This window comes from Lemur catta, chromosome 3 (assembly GCF_020740605.2).
Source record: "Lemur catta isolate mLemCat1 chromosome 3, mLemCat1.pri, whole genome shotgun sequence".
Taxonomy (NCBI): Eukaryota; Metazoa; Chordata; class Mammalia; order Primates; family Lemuridae; genus Lemur; species Lemur catta.
The window spans coordinates 74,228,897-74,242,840 of NC_059130.1; the positions used below are offsets into that span (position 1 = coordinate 74,228,897).

At 39.4% G+C, this 13,944-nt stretch overlaps 1 protein-coding gene across 1 annotated transcript; it reads left to right on the plus strand.

The window, feature by feature from the left end:
• Positions 1–3,977: 3,977 nt before the first annotated feature.
• Positions 3,978–5,246, plus strand: DIRAS3 (DIRAS family GTPase 3). Its single transcript, XM_045547774.1, has one exon. It carries the CDS (start codon positions 4,015–4,017, stop codon positions 4,696–4,698), a length of 684 nt encoding a protein of 227 aa, XP_045403730.1. The 5' UTR covers positions 3,978–4,014; the 3' UTR covers positions 4,699–5,246.
• The last annotated feature ends 8,698 nt before the right edge of the window (positions 5,247–13,944 follow it).

Genomic DNA, 13,944 nt, shown 5'->3' on the forward strand with positions numbered 1-13,944 from the left:
CCGGGCGCGGTGGCTCACGCCTGTAATCCTAACCCTCTGGGAGGCCGAGGCGGGTGGATCACTCGAGGTCAGGAGTTCGAGACCAGCCTGAGCAAGACCCGGTCTCTACTAAAAATAGAAAGAAATTATCTGGACAACTAAAAATATATATAGAAAAAATTAGCCGGGCATGGTGGCGCATGCCTGTAGTCCCAGCTACTCGGGAGGCTGAGGCAGTAGGATTGCTTAAGCCCAGGAGTTTGAGGTTGCTGTGAACTAGGCTGACGCCACGGCACTCACTCTAGCTCAAGCAACAGAGCAAGACTCTGTCTCAAAAAAAAAAAAAAAAAAAAGCAATAGCTCTAAGTGCAACTTGATATCCTGGATGGGATCCTGCAAAAGGACATTAGTGGAAAAAATGGTAAAATCCAAATTAAGTCTCTAGTTAACAGTATCATGGATCATTGCACCAATGTTAATTTTTTAGTTTTGATAAATGTACCAAGGTTATGTTAACATTAGGGGAAGGGGGGTGAAAGGTGTATGAAACCCTTCAGCGAATCTAAAAACATTTTGAAAATATAAAACCCTGATGCCCTGGCTCATTAAATCAGATGCCCTAGGGACAGGCCCAGGCATCAGTATTTTAATTTGCCAGGTGATTCCAATGTGCAGCCAAGGTTAAGAACCATTGTTCTGGAGAGATGATTGCAAAGCATTTGTTTCCCACCTGGGTTTGCTCTTAGAGTGCACTCCTTGAGGACAATTTCTGAACAGAAAAAAAAAATTTTTTTAACCTTTATATAAACAGTTTATTTACTCTACACAGCAACACAGACAGAATGCCACAGAAACACAAAGGAAGTGATGCGGTCAGACGCGCTGGGTTCGGATCTGAGGCTCAAGAGCAACACGCCCCAGATTCCAGAGAACAAGGCAGGAGGCCATGTGGTTTTTTTTCCTGTACAAGCATAACTTTTTCTCTGCATCCATGTCAGCATCTATTGGCTTTTGACTTCTTAATAATGCCATTCTCACAGGGGTAAGGTGGTATGTCACTGTGGTTTTAATTTGCATTTCCCTGATGATTAGCGATATTGAACATTTTTCATATGTTTGGCCGTAAATCAATAATAATCTTATATATCAAAGAATTGTGTAACTAAAGATCATTTTGTTTTAGGCTGACCCTTTTAGTTTTTAGTGGACTTTTCAGCTGGATCTAGAAACCAAATTGACAGCAGGTAGACTAACGAGAAAAATATACAAATTAGTTTTTTCAAAGACTTTAAGTCACAGAAACTAAAAAATTTAAGTTAATTACTATACGTTTTATGAGTGCTCATTTATTTGAATTGTGGATGGAAAAATCCAAACTCTGAAATATTTGAAAGAGGTTTTATTCTGAGCCAAATTTGAGGACCATGGCCCGGAGCCACTCCCAAGAAGCCTTGAGCAAGTGGACTCGCTGTGGCTGGTTACAGTTTGGTTTTATACATTTCAGACAGACAGGGATTACAGGTAAAGTCATAAATCAATACATGAGAGGCATACATTGGTTTGGCCCCAAAAGGCGGGACATTTCGAAGCAGGGGCTTATGGGTTATAGGTGGGTTTGAAGACTCTTTGGCTGACAATTGGCTGAGAGAGTTAGGCTTTATCTAAAAGACCAGAAAGGAAATGCTTAATTTAAGATAAAGACGTGAGCGCTCTGGGAGGTCCAGACAGGAGAATCTTTCAAGTTAAGATAAGAATCTGCTGCGATACTTCAGTTAAGATGGGGGCTTTCTATCTTTTAGGTGATGTTAATGCTATACCTATGGTGTGCTGACTGTGGGTGGGGCTCTCCGTCCCACCCTCTTACGTGGCTCAGTTTCTCTCTTCCGGTGTCTGGTACCTCGGAGAGGGCTCAAAACGCCAAGTGATCGGCTCTTGTATGAGTTTCCTGGACGAGCCTTCTTTTAATTAATTTGGTAGGGGTTCCCTATGGGGCTCCTGGGGACTCGGGGAATCGCCACAGCAACTCCCAATCAGGGTCCTGGTCACCCAGGGCTGCTTGAAGCTGCGCCTTCTTCGGAGCTGAGAAAGTCTCTCATTTATCTACAAACACGACAGTTGAGTCCCTCGCGCAAATGCGCAGACAAGGAAATTGAAATTAATTTTGAGAGGAAAAAGGCAATGGAGAAAGCCCTTTAGAGTGTACTTCCAAATCAAACGAGGATCTCAAACAACAACTTCTAGGAAGAAAACCGACAGCTCAGAATAAACCGGGACGATCAACCAAGAGCCGGAGATCCGGATCTCAGGTCTTACACCAGGTTCCCCCCGGAGCAGCTCGAAGTCCGGAGGCGGGGCCTCCTTAGGAAGAAATTTTGAACAAAGGAGAAAGATCAGAGTTCAGTCCTCAAAACCAATCACAAAAAAAAATTTCTTAAGGGATTTCTCTTTGTGCTGGATTTTGTAAAGTCTATGAACCACATTTTGAGTTATCAGTACGCTGGATTGGACAACGAATGCGTTATGCGGGGAGAGTGCGTGCACTGGGGGCGGGGTCTGGGCGAAAATCCTTAGGCTTCCAGACTCCCGCGGCTCATCACTTACTGCGACATTCGGCTTGATGCGCGTACCTGGAAGGAGAGACGGAGGTGGGGCTGGCTGCAAGCCAAGCGTTGTGCAGCCACTAAGACACGCAGCACCGACTGCTGACTGCGGGCACGAACTGTAAGGCACTTGCGGTCCGGGAAATGGGGGCCCGAGGCATGGAGGGCAGCTGGTCGTGGGAGATGCACTGACACCGGGAACTGGCACTCTCAAGTGAGCCGAGGCGCCAAGCTTCCCTGGCAGACATTCCGGAGGCCCCCGCGCTAGGCTACTAGAGATGCCGCCAACGGATGCCAAAGACGGGAAGGCGGGTGGGATCCTGCCTCTTCCTGAAGCCACCACACACCAGGGCTAATTTTTTTTTTTTAATGCATATTGATGGAGAAGCTTCATTCTATCTCACTGCAGCCTCAATCTGGTTCAAGTCATCCTCCTGCCTCACCCTTCTGGGTAGCTGGGACCATAGGTTGTGTGTCATCATGCTTGGCTAATTTAAAAAAAAATTTTTTTTTGACCAGGCGCGCGGTGGTTCATGCCTGTAATCCTAGCACTCTGGGAGGCTGAGGCAGGAGGATCGCCTGAGCTCAGGAGTTCGAGACCAGCCTGAGCAAGAGCGAGACCCCTTCTCTACTAAAAAAAAAAAAAAAAAGAAAGAAAGAAATGAGCTGGACAACTAAAAATATATAGAAAAAATTAGCCGGGCATGGTGGCGCATGCCTGTAGTCCCAGCTATTGGGAAGGCTGAGGCAGGAGGATCCCTTGAGCCCAGGAGTTTGAGGTTGCTGTGAGCTAGGCTGGCGCCACGGCACTCTAGCCCGGCTGTTACATCAGAGTTGACCGAGAACAAACCGAGTGGCACTTAAAGGGTACAGAAAAGCAGGTTTATTACGCCGGCGGGCTTGGAGGGGCCTCGCCACCAAATTCTGAGCCCCAAACAAAAAGTGTAACAGTTTTTTATATATTTTTTTGTTTTTTTTTTTTTTCTCTTAGGGAGGGTGTAGGGCACGGTTACAATGTGGTTAGCAAGGGCAGGGTTTTGAACAACCTTAATTCCCGGTACAGGGTTTCTATAGAAATTCTTTCTGTGCGGTCTGGTCATAGGAGGAAGCTGCTACAAGCGGTTTACAGAAGCAAGAGTGACAGCAGTTTAGCGGTCACATGAGCCCCAGAGGTTTTTTTGTCTGAAGGAATTTTTCATTTCTCTATCCCGGCAACAGAGCGAGACTCTGTCTCAAAAGAAATCGCATCCCGTTTGTCACACGGCACACCCTCCCCAGAGTCCCAGCGGAACAGCTGGACCGGGAGACGCTTTTACAGCATTTCAGGTTAAAACTCCCATCTCTCTCTCTTCCTTCCTAGGCTCCTCCTGGCGCCAGCTAAGTGCCAGAGAACTCGCGCGCGCGCGGCTCCCCTCCTCCCTTCCGGTTCCCAACGATGGGCAGCTCCAGCTTTGGGCCCAAGGAATCACTGCTGCAGAGGCTGGGGCTCCGGCCCCCTGTGTTTATCATACACACCCCCTTGCCCCTCCAGAGAAGCGGGGGTTACCGCGTAGTGATAGCTGGCTCCGCTGGCGTGGGTAAGAGCGCCCTGGTGCAGAGATGGGCACACGACACCTTTCGCAATCCATACCTGCCAACCATTGAAAATAATTACTGCAAGTTGTTGGGCTGTGACCATGGCGTGACTGCCCTGCACGTAGCCGACAGCGCAGGCGGCCACCCCTACCCTCCTCTGCAGCGTCTTGCAGTGACCGAAGGCAACGCCTTCATCCTGCTCTACTCAGTCACCAAGAAGGAAACCCTGGAGGAGCTGAAGCCCTTTTATGACCTGATATGTAAGATCAAAGGTGATGACTTGCATAAGTTCCCCATCCTGCTGGTGGGCAATAAGAGTGATGAAAACTGCCGGGAGGTGGCTCTGAGTGATGGCGCCACCTGTGCGTTGGAGTGGAATTGCGCTTTCATGGAGATCTCGGCCAAGACGGATGTGAATGTGCAGGAGCTGTTCCACACGCTGCTGACCCATAAGAAGCTCAGTGCTTGCCTCCAGGGTCCCCGGAAGAAATCTCAGATGCCTAAGACGACCGAGAAGCTGCTTGACAAATGTAGCTTCATGTGAGCCTTGGGCCTAAGGAGCTCGATCTGCCTACCCTATAGTGCATAGAAAATGTGGGCTGGTCTGTGTTACCTGCACGTGACCGTATTTGTGTGTGTACGCACGCAGTGGTTTAGACAGTAACAACTAGATGAACATAAATGTGCCTTGTGAGTTAGTAACTTACTTTTCTCAGGCAAGAGAATTCAGATTGTTAAAACATTGGCATTTGAGAACAAAAAAGTACCACGATGCATTTAAAATAAGATCTTTAATAGTAACTTTGATAAGGGAAAATGTTTTGGAAAGAATAAAACACAAAAATGAATTGGAAAATGCCACAGCCCTTTGGGTAACCCTATTATCTATTATTTTTAAACATTTCAACTCCTGTAAGTGTTTAATCATGTCTTTTCATTGTGTATTTATTAGTTAAGAAATGTGTTTTCACAACACTTTGAAAAATTGCTGTGAGACAGATACACTAAAGAGACAAACAAAAATATTCTATACATGATCACTGGGGGTGGGAGCAGAGAAAAATGTGAAAATAGAAGTCTCTCACCAAAGATGTGTTGTTGTTTCCTGTGTTATTTGAAAATGTTTGGGTATTCCACATAGTAGTTTTAATAGTATAACAGTTTTTGACTTAATAAAGCTTTTCCTGCATGCAATCGGCTGTTAAGAATTTTTCTTACCAGACAATAACAACAAAATTGCCCATTACATTAAAATTTAAGCCACATCTGTTAAATGTTTCTAATAAGAACTCCACATCTGGACATTCTTGCTCTCTTGAAATTAGCTAGTGGTGAAGGGGGCTGTCCAAGGGGGTCCCTGCACTGCAGAACTGTTGTATATCCATAACCTTTCCTGGACTGACATCCAAAAGAACTGCAGGCACCTTTGAAGATGATACTCACTGTGTTGCTGTCTCAAAAGGAAGCAGGCAAAAAGCAAAGCTCAGCCTTTTAATTGTCTCAAAAGTCTTTCCTCAAGAAATATTGGATATAGGGAATGGGGAGGAGGATGGAAGGTAAGGGGAGGGAGATCCTCCATGAGTGAGATTTTTAAAAAGATTAATTTTATTTGAACATAATTTTTTTGAGTGAAGAAATGCTGTAACGGAGTCCAAGTTGTACCAGTCGCTGCAGGACAGCCAATAAGTAGAGAGAAAAGGTGTTGGGGCAAGGAAAGTGACTTTCATTCAGAGAGCTAGCAAACCGGGAAAATGGCAGACTGATGTCTTACATATTTTAAGTTAGTATGAACTTTAGACTCCTTTTCATCTTACCAGAAGGATGAAGGGGGGTTGTAAGAGGTAACTGAGGATTGCAGACATCTGGGTGTCAGCAAGGGTCTGAGGAAGTTAGTTGTAAAACTTCTTTGCTCTTAGTTAACTTTGGATGAATAGGTCAGGTCATGATGTTCCTATAAATCTTTATCATAGTATTACTTATGCATGTATTCTCTCTCTTTTTTTTTAATCTCCCCAGAAGGTAGTTTTGGGAAAGGGACAATTATTTTTCTTTTAGATTTGAACTACAACCTAAATTCTTCCTATAATTAGCTGGCCTACAGTACAGAGCTAAGCAGAAGCTTTTAACCTAAAAGGGGACATTATCACAGGGGTCAGAAGCACAATGGGAATATGCATACCATAGTAAACTAATACATATTCAGGGTGGTAAAGGAAGACAAAGGTTTTTTAAGGAGAAAAAAAGGATAATTATTTTGAAATAATTATCCTTGGTTATAAAGATGAATAACAACAGTGATACAAGTCCGAGGTTGTAAAGCCAGTTGCTGGGCAGATGTCTCTGCAGAAGTATCTTTCAGGTAAGGTTGCAGTGGCCTTTGTGCAATGTTTGGCTTGTGTAGTCTTTTTCATTATCAGACTTACAAGGGTGAGAACGCTCTCTTCATGGCCTTCCCTGACTCTATTTGTCAGGGTTTTAACATTAGTGACTCCATTTTTATTCTGACAACTTTCACACTTTCCCCTTTTGATCAAGATCTTTCTCCAAAAACATCACTGACCAATCTTTCTATAGTTAGATTTTGATGTCCCTTGATGCTGAGATGGACCTGTCCTGGTTGCTGGTCGCATCCCATGTTGGAGGGAGTGATTGGTGACTAGGAGTCAGTGTTAAAACCCTGTTAGTGACAACTGAGCAACAAAGGAGGTTTGAAAGAAGTGACTCTCAGGCTAAGTCTACGTGGAGTCTATCATTAAGTTCAATTTTGTCTGTTCTGTAGTCCTTTGCTGTCATCTCAAAGTACTAGGCCAGTGTTATTTTGGTAGGAGTTATACTTTTGCAAAAATGTAACAACTAATAGATACTAAATTACAAAGCAAAATTAATAGTAATAAGACAATTCCAATTCACACAATGGTTTTGAGCCATGAACCTAGGCTTAAAGACAACCAATTAAATAAATTAAATGATAACACAGAGTTAGGTAAGACCTGTTGTAACCATGGGTTCTGTTTTCTTGTTTTGGTATGGGTATATGGGTGTATGGTGTATATGGGTCTCAGCTTTCCCTGAGGAACTTATCCAGGTACGGCATGTAGTATTAGCAATAGCACAGATATTTTCTTTTTTAACCAATGGATACTAAAGGATTTTTTAGGTTACGTTTGTTAAGTTACCTTCAGAAGCTATTGATTGTGAAATTTCAGTTACACCATTATCCTGGTGAAAAAGGTAGCCTTAAGGTGGGTAAAAGTCGCATTATGATATAGAGTCTTGTTCTGACATCTCGAGAAGAGTTGTCTGTGGCACGAACTGCTCCTGATTTGTAGTTTGAATATCTGTGGTCATAACATCAGGCAGTTTGGTAAACTTTTTATGTGGTCCATACATCAAGCACAAAGTTCCTTAAAATTCATCTAGTTTTAGCTTATAGGACTTTAGAAATAGAGCTGTTTTTGTTGTGAGTTGGAGAGTCGTAGTCAAATATTGGAGGAAATTAGAATTTAGGATCTAGTCCAGTCTAAGGGTAGATCATAAGAACTTGAAAACAATGCACAGAGCTACAATTTAATAGCAGGTGTGTTAGAGTTTCTTCCTTTAGAAACATAATTTTTTTTATTATATATTGATCATATAGGAATCTCAGATTCAAAAACCTCTTGATGCTAGGAAGCCAAACCCAGGCAGAGTTTAGATTTTATTGACAGTTTTAAGGTTCTTGGACCTGTCAGGAACTGATAATTTTTGTTCACTCATTATGAGGCTGGAAACTTTTGAAGTCAAGCATTTTATATACATTCTTAAATATAACATTCCAGTCAAGGTCTTGGTGATATAACCATTATTTCCAGTTGTATTCTGCTTATGAAGAGACAGTAGATTCTTACTGAATTTGTATAAATAAAAATAAGAATGCCCACAAAGTTTCCAAATTTTGGAGGAATCAAGTAGGGAGAAAAAGCAAATGCTTCTATCTTTGATCACAAAATATACTTTACCAAATTGTTTTAAACTATAGATAGCTTATGAGAAAAATTTTTCTTAAATCTGGAAAACAAAATATTTAAGAACCAACAATGTTTTAAATAAAAAAATGTTTTAAATAAAAGTCATAAAAACATTATTGATCACTTAATTTCATATAATTAATTTTTTGTTTTGCTTAATTTTGATTAGCAGTTGTATGAACTTATCAGCTTCCTTATTAGAGTTCTGGAAGTTTTTGTCTAGTCCATTGATCTTAAAGTCATCAGAAATCTGTGTTCAAGATTATTTGTTAGTCTTTTCCATGAAAAGCAATTATTTTTTGAGAGAATTCAAGATAAGAACTTAAGATGACAAACACTTAGAATAGTCATGGTTAAAATCTGATGAAAATTCCCAATTGACAAGGAAATTTTGTTATTTTTATTACATATAGCATTTTAAGATAACCAGAATCATGACTGACCATGTCACATTAGGACATCTGACTTTTATAAATTTCATGTAATCTTTACAATATTCACATTAATTACATATCTATACAAGTATAACTTTAGGGAAGATTTAACATAATCAAAATTATTACTGATAGCATTATTAGATTTTTATGAATTTATATAATTTTTGGAACATTTATATCAATAACATACCCAAAAATGTAACTGAAAGAAGATCTTGTATCACTTAGCATTTGACAATGCCTCTGATACAATTTACCAAATAAGTCTAATCATTTCTTATCTCTGCAACATGAGAGATGCATTCTTTGATGCTTTCTAGGGACCCAACTGGAAAATCTCAAAGTTAATTTTAGGCCAAAAAGAATTTAGGATTTTGATCCTGGGGGAAACCTGGGGAAAGATCTCAAAATGTTCCAAACACTTGATCAAAATACAATTACAAGTCATTGTTAAATAATAGTTGTTCATTTAACCAGAATGATAATCAAAGGACTTCAAAAATAATACATACAAAATTACATGTATATAAAAACCTTAACCCTCTTAAATCTCAGTTATCCTAAGTAATCCAAAACTTAATAAAGATAATGCAAGAATAACCTTGATAAAATGTAAAATCTTTGCTTTGTTTTTTTAGGTCACTTACCAAAAAGGTAAAGAAAAGAGTCCTTCAGTGTGATTGCTTCTACTTATGGGAAGCCCATTTAGATAACCTGGAAGTCAAACCTGATGAAAAAGGTATTGAATTTAATCAGACACAGGAAGAGGGTGTCCAGGGTTATTAGTGTACACTATATTATAGAAGAATTTAAACAAGAAAACTAGTATCTTGAGCAGAGGTTCCATGGCTCTTTGCAACAGCATGGGAATGTCTCTGGTTATGTGGAACAATTCAGATATATTAAGAACAGCCAAGAGTGCAGAATCACGTTATACTGGAGGAAAACTGCCTTTCTATGCCTTCAAGATAAACATTTCAGCATCAGCCCATAACAGCAGAGTTAGAACTGGAAAAAAAAAAAGTTACAGGAGTTGATGAAAAGGTGGAAGAATATAAAGTTATTTCCCTAACCAAGCCAAAAGATATTCCTTTTTAAAGGAAGAAAGAACATATGGCAATGATGTATGACCTTCAAATCACATACAGCAAGGTATAGCAAAAGTTGAACTTTTGAGATATGTCTGAGAAGTTTCAAAAAGAAATAGATTTCAGAATTAAAAATCAAAATCTCTTGCAATCTCACTATGAACAAATCGATACTTTAAGAAAATCTTATTCTAATATAGAGAACCTTATTTTTTAGTTTTGTATTAGTGTATTTTTACCTTCTCATGTGTTGAAATAGGATTTATTTAAAATATTTCTTGGCCGGGCGCGGTGGCTCATGCCTGTAATCCTAGCACTCTGGGAGGCCAAGGCTGGTGGATAGCTCGAGGTCAGGAGTTCGAGACCAGCCTGAGCGAGACCCCATCTCTACTAAAAAAAAAATAGAAATAAATTATCTGGACAACTAAAAGTATGTATAGAAAAAATTAGCTGGGCATGGTGACGCATGCCTGTAGTCCCAGCTACTCGGGAGGCTGAGGCAGTAGGATCCCTTAAGCCCAGGAGTTTGAGGTTGCTGTGAGCTAGGCTGATGCCACGGCACTCACTCTAGCCCGGGCAACAAAGTGAGACTCTGTCTCAAAAAAAAAATAAAAATAAAAATAAATAAATAAATAAAATATTTCTTTGCTTAAAAAACCAAAAAAATTAAAAGTTAGGCTTTCAGCACATATCCAGGCCAGTATAATGGCCTTCATAAATATTAAAATTATAAACATCAATGAATACTCTTAAATCTTCCTTTAACATAATAGAAGGTCTAGTCTAGTATTCTCTAAGGCAAACTTGTGTCAGTTCTCATTATTTTGTATTAGCATATTTTTAATATCGAAGCTCAATTTTTATCGGTGCTGTCTTGAGAAAAAAAGCTCAATCTTTAGAAAGACTCATAAATGAATAATTTTTAAATTATAGTCAACTTAATCACACGCAAATTCCTTTTATAAAGTTCCTTTTCATTAACCTTATTATGACGTACATAGACCATTTACAACATGCTTGGATTTTCTGCTTTGTCCTATACTTTCTCTTCCTTAAATAATCATCTTACTTTAGAACAAAAATTTACCACACAAGATTCATTCTCATACAAAATTAATCTTTTTTAAAAAAACCTTCATTACCAAAAATACATTTTCATATACATAACTTTCTTCACATCTCTCTCTCCTACTTACTGCTTCCTTTTGTTCTTATTTCTTTTTTAAGTTTGTATTTGTATACAATTTTTAAATAACCTCCAAATTAAACAAAATTATTTTTTCTAAATAAAGAACACATGTTTATGCCTTTCCTATAATTTTTTCTTATTAAAAACACATCTTTGGCCAGGTGCGGTGGCTCACGCCTATAATCCTAGCCCTCTGAGAGGCCGAGGTGGGTGGATCGCTCAAGGTCAGGAGTTCGAGACCAACCTGAGCAAGAGTAAGACCCCATCTCTACTAAAAATAGAAAGAAATTATCTGGCCAACTAAAAATATATACAGAAAAAATTAGCTGGGCATGGTGGCGCATGCCTGTAGTCCCAGCTACTCAGGAGCCTGAGGCAGTAAGATCACTTAAGCCCAGGAGTTTGAGGTTGCTGTGAGCTAGGCTGATGCCACGGCACTCACTCTAGCCTGGGCAACCGAGCAAGACTCTGTCTCAAAAAAAAAAAAAAAAAAAAAAAAAAAAAAATCTTTGGTCATACTTTATATACAGAATTATATATTAACTAGAATTTTTAACTCAGTTACCTTATATTTTAGTGAAAACATAGGAATTAAGATTTTCAGTTGTCTGTGCTGTACCAGTGCATTTCACCTTGTCAATCCTCACAGTTGTAATTATGCCCTTTTTCATCTGATAATCTGTATCTTCTGTCTAAAATATTGTCCCAATTCAGCAAGAAGTAGCTCAATGATTATATCGCCCCTCCTCCCATAGATATGGAAGGGTAAAATTGACAGTGGGGAATATGTAACAGAGAGAATGGCCTGAAAAAAGGTAAAAATGTTTTCTGCCTCTTCAAAACCCATCACCCATTGTAAGAACTAAAACCTACATCCCTGCCTCAGGCCAGTGGTTGGGGGGAGCAAAAGAGTGTCCTTTGCCTAGGTGGAGGTCACAAAATTGTCTTAGCTGAAGATGGGCTGAGTCTGGGCAGAGGCCATGAGATTGATTTAGCCACAAATGGTATTATGGGATTAACCAGAACCTTTAAAAGCTCTGTACTTCTGCTCAGAGGCAGGACGTTGGTACTTTGTGACAGGAGTTTGCCAACCTCCTCATTTGTCGCCAAATTAATAGACTCATCTTTCCTTCTCAAAAGAAAACAACATTACATAAGGATTATTTTGTTTCAGGCTGGGTTTATAGTTTCATAAACTCCATATCAAACCCTGACACCTTAAAATATCCAGCAGAGACAAATTATAAAACTCACCAGTAAACCCAGGCAAAAGTGTATGATGGTCTGGGTGCAGTGGCTCACGCCTGTAATCCTAGCACTCTGGGAGGCCGAGGCGGGAGGATCACTCGAGGTCAGGAGTGTGAGACCAGCCTGAGCAAGAGCAAGACCCCGTCTCTACTAAAAATAGAAATAAAATACCTGGACAACTAAAAATATATAGAAAAAATTAGCCGGGCATGGTGGCACATGCCTGTAGTCCCAGGTCCTTGGGAGGCTGAGGCAGGAGGATTACTTGAGCCCAGGAGTTTGAGGTTGCTGTGAGCTAGGCTGACACCACGGCACTCTAGCCCGGGCAAGAGAATGAGACACTGTCTCAAAAAACAAAAAAAAGTGTATGATGACAATGTTGAAGACATTCTATTTTTATATTATCAATAATTTTAAAAACAATTTATTAAAGATTTATTAATAAGTCATATGAACTAAAAAGCATTTGGGTCAATTACTATATATTTTACATTTTATATTTTATATGAGTGTCCATTTATCTTTAAGAGATTTCTGGCCAACCATGCCAAATTATGCCATGTAGATACAATGTACATGTAATACATGTACATATGTGTAAACACATCTAACCACATACACACAAAGATATTATAGTTTTCATTTTAGAATTTTAGACATGAGATAGTAATACAAACTCAGTTGGATCCAAATTATATTTCTGACAAAATTGGGACCTGTCCACATGGCTAAATTTTATTTGCCCTAATAGGTAATCTAATAAAGGCTGTCGACCAAAATTTTGGGTAAAGCAGTTTCCATGGTAGTTTGATTTTATAAAACCTCTTTCACCCTTTTTTTTCCCTTCTTTTATTCAGTTTCAAATAAGTTTAGGGTTAAATTTCCAATTGTGTACATTTCAGCTAGGATTGGCTTAATTATAAGAAAAACAAAATCTCTAAGTCATCTTGAATAGTAACAATTCTGTCTTTTGTTTGCCGGTCTGATTTACTTGTTTAGCAAACGCAGGCAAGGAAGAATTTTTACCAGTTTTTTTCCAAGGTTTTTGTTTGTTTGTTTGTTTTCTACCTCTGCATGGCAGAAAAAGCACAACTTTTTACTGGACAGAGACCTTATATTGTCGCTCTGAGCTCAAGATTTTGACCTGTTTGATCTGAGAGCCTAACTTTCTATAAACATTAATAGAATTATTTTTCTTCTAGATTAATTTTTCAATTAAGTGTTTCATCACCATATATAATTCTTAGGCAAAATAAAATTTATATTTCTAAAAGGTGTCTAGGTTGTTAGTTACTATGGAGCTGTTGTAATTTGTAAAGCCATTAGGTTGAAAGCCCTTTAAGACTGCTTTTTTAAAAAATCTTGTCTGGAATGCCGTAAGCAGTGAGAGTTTTATTTCAACAGTAGAAAAGTCAGTAGATTCAAAGTAGGCAGAAAAAAATAGAGAACTTGGGAGACTCTACATGTTAACTCTATAGTTGAAGGTTTTTCGAATAATGACCATGGAACTCTACATTTTTCTTGATGTAATTTGCCCATTAGTTTAAAATGAGCACGGGAATGGGCCATAATATGTAGCCAGCTAGAGTCCCAGAAAAGATAGTTTGACTTAATGTTTGAGAACCTGATTCCATTTCTTATTAATATCTCAAGAGTAAAGAAAATTCTATAAATACTGTCCAGGAATGTCCCAAGTTTAGATTCGTGTTAGATGGTGGCAACCATCTTAGTGGCTTTTAATTACCCTTCCTGTACCCACCATCTAGAATGTTTATTTTTGCTCTCGGAATATTTTCAGAAACAAGGGAAGAGTCACACCAA

Excerpts from the sequence above, each read along its gene's own strand:
- DIRAS3 (XM_045547774.1), top strand. The coding sequence starts at position 4,015 with ATGGGCAGCTCCAGCTTTGGGCCCAAGGAATCACTGCTGCAGAGGCTG.